Genomic DNA, 13,027 nt, shown 5'->3' with positions numbered 1-13,027 from the left:
ACTGGAATGGAAATTTACCAAAGGATTTTATCCCTTCTCTTGATCTGAGCAGTATTAAAATAATGACGAGCGTTCCTTCAGGCGGAATGATAGGCACATGCCAGATACTGGTTATTCACCTAGGGCTTGCCAAACTGACACGTGATCGCGAATAAAATAGTTGTTATTGAGAAAAATAAACAATTGGTCTGTCGCACAACACAATGGTCAGTGTATTGTCAGCAGCGAAGGATAATGCTCCCGACACCAATGCACAAGCTAGCCATGTGTGCCTTGTGAGATGGAGTTCGAAAAACATTGCCATGAAAGTAGATCTGCCTTTGTCAGCAGCACATTTCAACAAATTAAATATATCTAATCATAACACTCTTTTAGGATATTCCAACTTTCGTAATAATACCGACCATTTCCTTCATTTGTGTTGCCTGTTGTTGGATGGTTCAAAATGGTTCAAATGGCTCTGAGCACTATGGGACTCAACTTCTGAGGTCATTAGTCGCCTAGAACTTCGAACTAGTTAAACCTAACTAACCTAAGGACATCACAAACATCCATGCCCGAGGCAAGATTCGAACCTGCGACCGTAGCGGTCTCGCAGTTCCAGACTGCAGCGCCTAGAACCGCACGGCCACTTGGCCGGCTGTTGTTGTATAATTAGTTTATCAATGCTGATAATGTCCATGCAACAATTGAAATGCTTTTTCTCATCAAGACGAACCAATTAAAACATTGTTATTTGTGACTGCTTTTCGACTTTTTCTAGCTTGCAGTGGAAATATGTTGTTCACATGCATGTAGTACAGTGTGTCGTATTATATTATTACATCCATATCAGAGTAATCACAGTGAAACTTCTGTACTTCAGATCTTGGACTCTTTTTACCACAAGCACAAAGAGATCACACCTGTGGAGATTATCCCTTTCTAAATTTTTGTAACAGATCGTACAGATACGCTAGTTTACTAGGCAGCGAGAATATAACCTTGCCTTACTTCCCTGCCTTGATTCTTAATCACATGATTTTATAATATTCCTTGCTTCCTTATTCAACCCTCTGTCCCTTCTTGCGATCTGAAAACATCGCGGAGGCATATGGTGCAATTCCAGCGGCCAGTGGCTCATCAGTTACTGAAGTATAAATTTTTCTTGACAGAAGAAAAACAAAACAAAACTATGCAGATATAAATAACAGAAAAGAATAACGTGCTAACGAAGAAAGCTGGAGCGTTTAAATTGTGAAAAACGAAACACTACCAAAAGGCAATAAAATTCAGTACACAGTAAGGCAAAATTTATCGTATTGGCAATACTACCACTGCTGATATGCGCCGTTCCGATGTGAGCATATGGCCGGGCTACTTTTCCGCTCCCCGCCTCAAATTTCCCACGGTGCTAGCGAGGCAAGCGCTATGCGCGGCGCGAGAAACTGTGCCTCAACCACAACGCCGCGCGACCTGGCGCAGGCGCGTGTCGCGTCCCAGTCGCGTCGCGTCGCAATTTGCGCGGTCCCATTTGAACCTCTGATGTTACAAAAGGGCACGCTGCGCTGCGTCGCGCCACACGCGCTATACGCGTCTCAATTTGCGCCTAGCCTAAAGTGTGAGGGCGCCACAGTGGAAAACGTGGTCCCAGCAGCGGCCAATATCAATGCCCCTGATCATGTATTTAAGCGCCTGCCTCTCTCTCTCTCTCAGCCCATAATGCTACTTCCTACACCTTCTACCCCTCTGCAGGTGTGCCCCAGGGCTCTGTCCTCTCCCCTCTCCTCTACCTCCTGTACACGGCAGATATGCCCCAACCCCCCCTCTCCAGTACACCTCTTGCAATATGCTGATGACACAGCATTCCTCGCCCTCGCTCCTACCCTCCAACGGTCCCAACGCCTTCTCCAGAATCACCTTGACCTTTTTGCTGCATGGTGTAACCAGTGGCTCCTGAAACTCAACCCTTCCAAGACCCAGGCAATCATCGTAGGTCGTACCACTCGCTCCTTCCGGCTCCTGATTTCTCTCTTACTCTCTGCGCCCATCCTGTCCGCCTCACCCCCACCCTCACCTACCTTGGCCTCACCATTGACCGTCACCTCACCTGGATCCCTCATCTCCGCTCCATCCAATCCAAAGCCCACAACCGCCTCCGACTTCTCAAACTCCTCTCCGGCCGGACTTGGGGGTTGCACCCCTCTACCATCCTCCACACCTACAAATCCTTAATCCGTCCCATCCTCTGTTATGCCAGTCCTGCCTGGATATCTGCCCCCCCCCCCCAAATTCTATAAGTCCCTCCAGATCCTTGAGCGTCATGCACTCCGCCTCGCCTTCCGTATACGCCTCCCGTCCCCCACGCGGATCCTCTATGATCTCATTCCTTTCCCCCATCTGCTCCTATTCCTCGAACATATCCGCATCCTCTACACCTCCCGCCCTCTTGAACCCCCTCACCCCCTGGTTGCTCCTCTCTTCTCCGATCCCCGCCCCCTGCCATGTCTTCACCGTTGTGTCCCCCCTACCCTCCATCTCTACACCCTACATCTCCTTTCCCAAGGTGGCTCGCATCAACTCCCCCTCCTGGATGATGCCCTCTCTCCCTCCATTTATCCCTCCTATCAACTCTGATCCTCACTCCCCCTCCTTTCCTCTGTCCTTTTCCTGGGCTCCCTCTCCCCCCCTTCCATCCTCTTTCTTCCCCACCTCCCCTCTCTTTGCCCCCTTCTCTCCCCCGCGTACTTTTACATTTCCCTCCTCTCATTCCCTCTCCCCCTTCTCCCCCTTTATTAGTCCTCTCCCTCCTTGGTTCCCCCCCCCCCTTTTCGTTTTTTTTCCTCTCCTCCCTGCTTGTTTTCCCCCTGCTGCAGGTCCCCCCCCCCCCACCCCCATCAGCCTTTGGCTCGGGAGTGTCATCTTTGTGCTGCCACTTTCGTGCAGTGTTCTCCAGTGAGGGTTCTACAGTGCGTGTTTTACAGTGAGTGTTCCGTGTTGTGTTTTTTGGGACTTGTTGCGAACGGCCATCATACTGTCGCTGGGTGTGCCTTTTATCTCTTGTGAACAGAAATCAGACTGTCGCCGTGTTTTTTAATTGTGTGTCTACTATGTTACTTGTCTGACTCCTGTGTATTTTATCTATATTGCCAACCCCTTTTGCTTTCTGTTTTAACTTTCCGCATTTTTACGCCATTTTACACTTTAAATCACCATTTTATCACCTGTTTTACCTTGTTTCTTTCTTCTTCCTTTATTTAAAAAATTCTGTAGGCTGTAGAGCAGCGTAGTAAGCTGCTGCCTGCCCGCCCCCTTTGGGGGGGAATTGAAAATCAATAAAGAAAAAAAAAATCTCTCTCAGCGAGTTCTACTCCTCCCCCCATCTCCTCAGCCATTGGCCTCTTTGTTTTCCCCTCTCCCCACTTTCACCCTTCCTCCCCTCTTGGCAGGTCCCCGGACTCGCCACGCTTCGTGGACATTCGCGAGCCGGAGATCATCTCCGTCAGTGTCTTGTGTGTGCCATCATGTTTAGTGTTGTGTTCTCCGTCACTCTCCATCGTTCACCTGTGCCATCGCCATCTTCAGTGTTTGTGCGTCGTGTCAACAGTTTGTAGTGTGGATTATCGTCGAGTGTGAACGGCTCCGTGTTTGTCTTTATGTATCTACTGTTTTATTACCCACCGTTATGCCTTTATGTGTATTCTTTCTGTTGTTTATTTATCTACTCTATGGCTCAAGAGCGGCGTAACATGCTGCTGACAGCCTGCCTGTTTGTACGGGTTTGAAAATAACAATAAAGAAAAAACAAAAATCTCTCAGTGGGCCCCCCCTCGCCCCACCACTTTGCCCTTATGAGTCCTCTCCCTCCTTTGGTTCCCCCAACACTTTCGTCTTTCCTCTCCTCCCTCCTTGTTTTTCCCCCTCATCTGTCCAGATCCCCCCCCCCCTCCCCATTTGCCTTTGGCTATGGCATGTCATCTTTGTGCATACATTGTAGTGCAGTTTTTACAGTGTGTGTTCAGTGTTATGTGTCTTTTCCGAAGAGCTGCGAGCGGACATCATACTGTCGCTGGGTGTGATTTTTATATCTCTTGCCAACAGAAACCAGACTGTCACCATGTTTTTTAACTGTCTGTCTACTGTGTTACCTGTCTGCTTCCTGTGTATTTTATTAGCTTTGCCAATCCTTTGCTTTATGTTTTAACTTTCCACAATTTTCCGCCGTTTTACAATTTAAGTCACTGTTTTATCGCCTGCTTATATTGTTTCTTATCTTCTTCTTAAGTTTTAAAAAGTCTGTAGGCTGCAGAGCAGAGTACTAAGCTGCTGCCAGCCCGCCCCCTTCTGCGGGAATCGAAATTCAATAAGGGGGAAAAAAAAAACTCAGCCAGTCAGTCTAATCTTGCATACATCTCTGGACATATCGCCTCGCCTTAGATAGCGTATTTACTTTCTTGTTCTGTGTACGAGTGGACATGGTTGTCTAGTTAGGTTTTCTAGTGACCCTGTTGTTTAGGTCTTGTCGTTGTTCGTGAGGTCCTTCGTTGGTCGCGTCCGTCCTCTCCAGTTTCTGTTGTTCGCGGGCCGCTCCATGGGTCCCGCCGCGCTTTCCGTCACGTCCAAGCCGCGACCGTTCCGGTCGCAGTTACAACAGTGAATATCGTCGTCTAAGAAAAAAATATACTGGGTAGAAATTAAAGTGCCGAATAAAGAGGCAGTTTTCAAAATATCCTTAGCATCGATATCAGTCAGACGTTTACCAAAAATTCGATACATCTGTAGTTTGGAAAATTTAACCATCCTTACTGGTAGCGTCTTCATAAGACCTTTGATAATGTATTGTCTAGGGAGGCATGCAGGCGAACGTGATACCTCCAGAGATGAGTGCAGTCTTCGACATGAGGCTCAACCCGCACATCGACTTCGACGAGATGGAGCGCAGGATGCGGCAGTGGTGTTCCGAGGCTGGAGACCAGGTGGAGCTGGAGTTCCTGCAGAAGGAGGCGAGGCAGCAGGTCACTGACCTGGGGCCAGACAACGTGTGGTGGGCAGCTTTCCAGAGGGCAGCCGACAAGCTGTAAGCAACAGCTGCTGGCGCGTACACGTTATGTCTCGGACCTGATGAAACGACAAAAGTGCTGTACTCCCTACATTGGTCCTAACACTTCAAGACAGTAATTCAAGGTGTTTAAAAACTAGTGTATCCTTGTGACAGGTGTTTATTTTCTGCTGCTGGTAAGCTCGCCATGATGCGTTACCGCTATTTCTCGACAAATATTACGTAGTTTTGACATGCAACATTGTAATGTCTCTTGCAGCGGTCTCTCCGCGATATTTTCAGAAATTTTATAAATTATATAACTCAGTACATATCTCGAAATATCTCTTCTTATCTTAACGATTCCTAAACTTTAATATACGATGATTATCAATGCAAAGTAGTTTCAAGCCCTATTATTCCTTGGAGCGTCCATTTACTCCATGGAATAGCTTCTCTGCTATCTATGTTTTTCTCTCATGAAAAGAAGGATTCGGATCTTGCCGATTAGCCAGGAAAGAACGAAGATGTATATGTATGTATTGTTTAGCTAGTCGCCATCTTGATGAGATTCTGTATGAGAAGGAATTTAATACATGAACTAAACTCAAGTAAGTGTGTTCGCGTATTATTTAACTGATTATTATTGACAGTGTCTGCTTACTACACTGTGTTGCACGGGATCAGTGGGGAACGTCTGATTTACGCTGGACGAACCTGCCGTTTTGTATGCTCAAGATAACCAGTTTATTACTTCCAATAAATAGGCTAATACGGTCTTACCAGCAAATCTCCGGTCTTCCCCATGTGATCACCGAAAGTTAATAATTATTACAAATTTTTTCAGGAGATCGACTGACAATTTTCGTCGCACTGAGACTTCGAAATTGCTTCACTGCCTTATGGAATTTAAGTTAAGCTCAATTTAATCAGGATAGAACAGTATTGAACTGTGTGAATGTGATAAGCCTGCTTTGTGAATGAAAATTCCCTTAATATACGCATGTTTTTTACTATCCTGATCAGTGAAGCTAAATCAGGCCGGTGTGAGAGGTTTTAAATTTTTGATCCCACAAAAAATATTAAAACATGCAGCATCTCATAATGGAGGTCACTTCAACAACTTGCTCAGTCATTCTCATAAGGTTATTTCTTGAACAGCTTGTACGTAATACAAATAGTTTGTTACGTTGAAATCCTATCTACTTATTATGAAACATAGACATCTCTCTGGTGAACTCGTGATGTTCTGCTTTTGCAGGAAGCTGAAGATACGAGCTGTATCCTGTCCTGGAACAACTGACGCGCGTTTCCTGCGAAATGTAAGTTGTGCAAAGACTTAATTCTGGTATGATGTGGAAGAAAAGTGCACTAGGCTTTGACGTCCTGTCGATGATGAGATATATAGTTGGTACGGATGGGTAAGGAAACAAGCGTCTCCATTTTAAAAGAACCAACCCAGCATTTGTGTCTTTCGATGTAAGGAAGCGACAGGAAACCAATATCTGGACGATTTGACGGGTATATGAACTTGTCTCCATCCCGATGCGAATTTAGAACCTCACCCGCCTCGCTGGCTTGGACGGTAAAATATTGGATGTTACTATCCATTAAAAAGTCACGTTAAAGTAAAAGAGACTAATGTCTAATCTACGTGGGTGTTCATACACATAAAAATACGAAACTTTTGTATCGAAACACAAGTAGAGTCTACTAGTTAACTTAAATCTATCGTTTTATCGGCAACCAAGGCCAGTTTAAACTGTGTAATGAGCTATTATGAAAACGAGCCCTATAAGGTCCTGTATTGTTCTTTTACATTACGCCGATAAAGTATAAAGTAGCGCCCTACCCACGACCTGATCAAAACGCACTTTCGCGTGACGTGACGAAAGACGCCTTTAAATGTTGTAACGCTAGTTCGGCCTTGGTGGTTCAGTTTTGAACTCATTCTTCAACAAAATGATACTTTATACGCAGCATTGTCTTCGTGGTCACCCTTGACTGTTACAGCATCTACATTTTCCTCCAGATTTCTCCAAGTCACAGCACTTAAAATACTGATTTTCACTACGTAAACATAGTCTCAGAAAAAAAGAGAAAAAAAAAGCAGATCATGAAGGAATTTTCCGGAAGAGACGTTCAATAGTTCAAATGGCTCTGAGCACTATGGGACTTAACATCTGACGTCATCACTCTCCTAGAACTTAGAACTACTTAAACCTAAATAACCTAAGGACATCACACACAGCCATACCCGAGGCAGGATTCGAACGTGCGACCGTAGCAGTCGCGCGGTTCCGGACTGAAGTGCTTAGAACCACTAGGAAGGAATGTAAATCAGTAGTTATCATGTACTTCTACCCACAAACAAAAGAATATTTTCAGAAAAATTGGATGATTTATTGAAGACAACAAACTTCACAACCTGAGCAAGTCAAGAACGCGTTGATCCCCTCCGCCCCCCCCTCCCCCGCGTCAAATTCCTATTCTGTGCCAACCTCTTCATCTCAGAGTTGCAGTTGCAACCTCATTAGGTATATGTATCCGGGTCTTTGTCTTCCTCTACAGTTCTTTCCTCCACAGCTCACTCTACTACCATGTAAGTTATTTCCTGTTGTCTCAAAATGCCCCATCATCCTGGACGTTCTTACTTTCAGGGTGATCTCCTCAGTCGTTACCTTAACAGGCCATCTAATTTTCAACGTTCTTCAGATGCTTCTATTCTCTTGTGTTCCGGTTTTCCACAAGTCCATCATGTCACCCTGCCGTACAATTCTGTGCTCTAAAAGAACAATGTCAGAAGTCTCTTTCTCAAATAAAAACCTATGTGGACTTCCCTTGCCCAGGAATGCCTTTTTTGTCAATGCTAGTCTGCTTTTTATGACTTCTATGCTTCGTCTGTCACGGGGTATTTTGCTGCCTAGGTCGCAGTTACCTAACTTCATCTACTTCGTGATCACCAATTATGATACTAAGTTTCTCGCTGTTCTCATTTCTGCCACTTCTCAGTACTTTCGTCTTTCTTCGAGTAACTCTCAATCAATATTCAGTATTTATTACACAGTTCATTTCATTCAGCAGATCCTGTAGTAATTCTTCGCTTTCACTTATCTGCGAATATTATCATTGACATCCTTTCACCCCGGATTTTAATTCTACTCTTGAATATTTCTTTTATTTCCGTTACTGCATCTACGATGTACAGATTCAACGGTAAAGGTGAAAGACTACAACCCTGTCTTACACCCTTTTTAATCCGAGAACTTCGTTCGTGGTCTACCACTCTTATTGCTCCCACTCAGCTCTTCTATTCTATATTACCCGTCTTTCCCTGTAGCTTACCCCCATTCTCTCAGAATTTCGAATATTTGGCACCCTTGCACTGTCGAACGCTTTTTCCAAGTCGACAGATCCTATGAACGTGTTTGATTTTTGTTTAGCCGCAATGTCAGAATTGCCTCTTTCTGGCGTCTTTACCTTTCCTCAAGAGAAACTGATCGTCATCTAACACATCCTCAATTTTCTTTTTCATTCTTCTGTGTATTCTTATTGTCAGCATCTTGGATGCATGGGCTATTAAGCTGATTGTGTGGTAATTCTCCCACATGTCGACTCTTGAGAACTTCGGAATTGTGTGGACGACATTTTTCCGAAAATCTGATGGTATGTCGCCTGACACATTCTACACACAAACGTGAATAGTCGCTTTGTTTCCACTTCCCACAACAAATTTAGAAATTCTGATGGTATGTTCTCTGTCCCTTCTGCCTCATTCGATCTCAAGACTTTCAAAGTTCTTTTAAATTTTGATTCTAATACTGGATCCCCTATTTCATCTATACTGGCTTCTGTTTCTTCTTCTACCATGTCATCAGACAAGTTTTCCTCCTTATAGAGGCATTCAGTGTACTGTTCTACCTATGTACTCTCTCCTCTGCATTGAACAGTGGAATTCCCACTACACTGTAACGTTGCCACCCTTGCTTTTAATTTCCCCGAATACTGTTTCGACTTTCCTACACGCTCAGTCAGTACTTCCGACTATGTGTTTCTTGAACAGAGTATTCGCTATTTCTACTGATATTTATCACAGAACTCCATTAACATCTTACCTGTCTAATTCATAGTACCAGACCCACATTCTCCCGTGACCATTTCTTCTACTACTTCCTGCATCCAGGTCATTTGTATATCCGTTTACGTACTGAAGTACCCGTTCAGTGTCCTCGTACACGTTATGTATCTCTTTATCTTCAGCTTGCGACGTCGGCATGTATACCTGAACCATTCTTGTCGATGATGTTTTGCTATCGAATCTGTTAAGAACAATCCTATCACTGAACTGTTCACAGAAAATCTCTCTGTCCTATCTTCATAACGAAATGTTCTCCCGTTACACCATTTTCTGCTGCTGTTGATATTACCCCGTACTCTTCTGACCATAAATGTTTATCTTGTTTCCATTTCACTTCACTGACGACCACTACATCTAGATTGAGCCGTAAAATTTCTCTTTTCAGATTTTCTAGCTTCCCTACCACGTTCAAGCTCCTGACATTCCAAGCCCTGATTCTTACAGTGTTATTCCTTCGTGGGTTATTCAGTCTTTTTCTCATGGTTACCTCCCCTTTCCCTGTACCCTCCTGTAGATCCGAATGGTGGGACTAATTCGGAATCTTTTACCAATGGAGATATCGACACTTTTTCAATTACGGGCTACAAGTCTTCTGGATATACATTACGTATCTTTAATGCATTGGTTTCCATCGTCTTCTGCACGGTGATGCCATTGATCTTTGCTGATTATTAGGTCTTTAGGGACAGTTTCCCACCCCAAGAACAAGAGAGTGCCCTGAACCTCTGTACACTCCTCCGCCCTCTTGGCAACGCCCTTAGATGAAAGAGGGTGACTTCCTACGCCGGTTTCTTCGGCCTCCAATGTTGTTGATTTGTATTCAGAATTTTATGTCATTATTTTATGTTTCGTCCCGGAAAGTATTCGTGTGAATGAGAAGACAGAGTGTCGATCGCACCGGTCGGCCGGAGTGGCCGAGCGGTTAAAGGCGCTACAGTCTGGAACCGCGCGACTTCTACGGTCGCAGGTTCGAATCCTGCCTCGGGCATGGATGTGTGTGATGTCCTTAGGTTAGTTAGGTTTAAGTAGTTCTAAACTCTAGGGGACTGATGACCACAGCAGTTAAGTCCCATAGTGCTCAGAGCCATTTTTTTGTCGATCGCACCGGGTCTACTAGCAAAATATGAAATTTAAAAATCATGAAATAAAACTTAAATTAAAAAAAGACACAAAAAAACCCAAAAGGTAAAAATGTAGTATCTACTGCCCCTTTAAATTTTACTTAAGCAGGAATAGTTTTATTCAACTGTTGTCGCGTCGGGAGACCACTAAGTAAACAAAATAAAAACAGAATACATCTAAAAATCGTGAAGTACGAAATTTAAGTGCAAATCAACTACCTAGGCAGTGTAGATACATGTCAAACCAACAATATAAATCTGTGAGTCTAAGTCTTAATTACTTTACTCCGAAAAATTGGAAACGTAGACACATATGTCAACGACGCCTGCCGTCAAACGACTGCCCGTTCGGGTCACCGCACCTGGTCAAGCCCTGCAAGCTTCATACGGCGCACCACGCGGTTTCGCCGTGAGTTAGGACGCTACCATCAGACTACTGTAGGCCGTAGGCCTCGAAACAGAGTAATGCGTGAAACTAAGTTCGCATGTAATTATGTAAGAAACAGGATAAAAAATAAATTGGCAACTCTGTTTTTCAATAATGCTAGAAAGCTACTGTTAACTTTTTCTTATTTACTTAGCGGTCCTCTGACGCGACGACAATTGGATCAAAATATTACTATTTATATTAAACTTAATGAGGCAATGCACATATTTTTTTCCTTTTTTCACTTTTTAGAGGATATTTTTTAATTTCTAATTTACACTACTGGCCATTAAAATTGCTACACCAAGAAGAAATACAGATGATACACGGGTAGTCATTGGACAAATATATTATACTAGAATTGACATGTGATTACATTTTCACGCAATGTGGGTGCATAGATCGTGAGAAATTGGTACCCAGAACAACCACTTCTGGCCGTAATAACGGCCTTGATACGCCTCGGCATTGAGTCAAACAGAGATTGGATGGCGTGTACAGGTACAGCTGCCCAATGCAGCTTCAACACAATACCACAGTTCATCAAGAGTAGTGACTGGCGTATTGTGACGAGCCAGTTGCTCGGCCACCACTGACCAGACGTTTTCAGTTGGTGAGAGACCTGGGGAATGTGCTGGCCAGGGCAGCAGTGGAACATTTTCTGTATCCAGAATAGCCCGTACAGGACCTGTAACATGCGGTCGTGCATTATTCTGCTGAAATGTAGGTTTTCGCAGGGATCGAATGAAGGGTAGAGCCACGGGTCGTAACATATCTGAAATGCAACGTCCACTGTTCAAAGTGCCGTCAACGCGAGTAAGAGGTGACCGAGACGTGTAACCAGTGGCACCCCATACCATCACGCCGGGTGATACGCCAATATGGCGATGACTAATACACGCTTCCAATGTGCGTTCACTGCGATGTCGCCAAACGATGATGCGACCATCGTGATACTGTAAACTGAACATGGATTCATCCGAAAAAATGACGTTTCGCCATTCGTGCAACCAGGTTCGTCGTTGAGTACACCATCGCAGACGCTCCTGTCTATGATGCAGCGTCAAGGGTAACCGCAGCTATGGTCTCCGAGCTGATAGTCTATGTTGCTGCAAACGTCGTCGATCTGTTCGTGCAGATGGTTGTTTTCTTGCAAACGTCCCCATCTGTTGACTCAGGGATCGAGACGTGGCGGATAAGATGCCTGTCATCTCAACTGATAGTGGTACGAGGCCTTTGGGATCCAGCACGGCGTTCCGTATTACCCTCCTGAACCCACCGGTTCCATATTCTGCCAACAGTCATCCGATCTCGACCAACGCGAGCAGCAATGTCGCGATACGATAAACCGCAATCGCGATAGGTTACAATCCGACCTTTATCAAAGTCGCACACGTGATGGAACGCATTTCTCCTCCTTACACGAGGCATCACAATAACGTTTCACCAGGCAACGCCGGTCAGCTGCTGTTTGTTTAGTATGAGAAATCGGTTTGAAACTTTCCTCATGTCAGCACGTTGTAGGTGTCGCCACCGGCGCCAATCTTGTGTGAATGCTCTGAAAAGCTAATCATTTGCATATTACAGCATCTTCTTCCTGTCGGTCAAATTTCGCGTCTGTAGCACGTCATCTTCGTGGTGTAGCAGTTTTAATGGCCAGTAGTGTAAGTTTTATGACTATTAAAATGTCGCACAACTTGTGCCAGTCTCGTTATGTTATGTTTGAGTGAAATACCACCAATAATAAACGGCAGTGTATCTTTGTACACAAGGTGCAGACTTTGAGTCCGTCGTCGTTTTCGTCACTTCCGTGTTGCAGGTGGGCGTGCCGGCGCTGGGTTTCTCGGCCATCAACCTGACGCCGCCGCTGCTGCACGGGCACAACGAGTTCATCAGGGTGAGCACCCTCCTGCAGGGCATCCGCATCTTCCAGGAGCTGCTGCTCGAACTCGCTAACGTCCAGTAGCACTCTCACTCCGTACAGACGGCTCGCCTGCTGTGCATTGCGATGCAGCGACAAATGTACCTCATTCACTATTAAATATAGTATCTACTGCAGAATTCATCACGTTTCTTGGAATGTGTTCTTAGTTAAGAGTGTCATTTATAAGCAAAACACTAAACTGCTTGAGATGCGATTAAGGGGAAACAACATCAATTAAAAGCAACACTTGTTTGGCTTGGCAACGACCTTGCCGCAGTGGCTACACCGGTTCCCGTGAGATCACCGAAGTTAAGCGCCGTAGGGCGTGGCCGGCACTTGGATGGGTGACCATCCAGCCGCCATGTGCTGTTGCCATTTTTCGGGGTGCACTCAGCCTCGT

General features: G+C 44.9%; 1 protein-coding gene across 1 annotated transcript in view; it reads left to right on the top strand.

Moving 5' to 3' along the window:
• The window catches only part of LOC126194932 (aminoacylase-1-like), a 118,814-nt gene extending 106,046 nt beyond the window's left edge, over positions 1-12,768 (top strand). The window contains exons 6-8 of the mRNA XM_049933314.1: positions 4,827-5,056; positions 6,279-6,339; positions 12,523-12,768. Of these exons, the coding sequence (XP_049789271.1) occupies positions 4,827-5,056; positions 6,279-6,339; positions 12,523-12,669 (438 nt within the window). The 3' untranslated portion in view covers positions 12,670-12,768. The remainder of the gene's footprint in view (positions 1-4,826; positions 5,057-6,278; positions 6,340-12,522) is intronic.
• Positions 12,769-13,027: the final 259 nt, after the last annotated feature.

This window comes from Schistocerca nitens, chromosome 7, assembly GCF_023898315.1.
Source record: "Schistocerca nitens isolate TAMUIC-IGC-003100 chromosome 7, iqSchNite1.1, whole genome shotgun sequence".
Classification (NCBI taxonomy): Eukaryota; Metazoa; Arthropoda; class Insecta; order Orthoptera; family Acrididae; genus Schistocerca; species Schistocerca nitens.
Note: the sequence above shows the minus strand (reverse complement) of the source record. Positions and strands in the feature narration are given on the sequence as shown.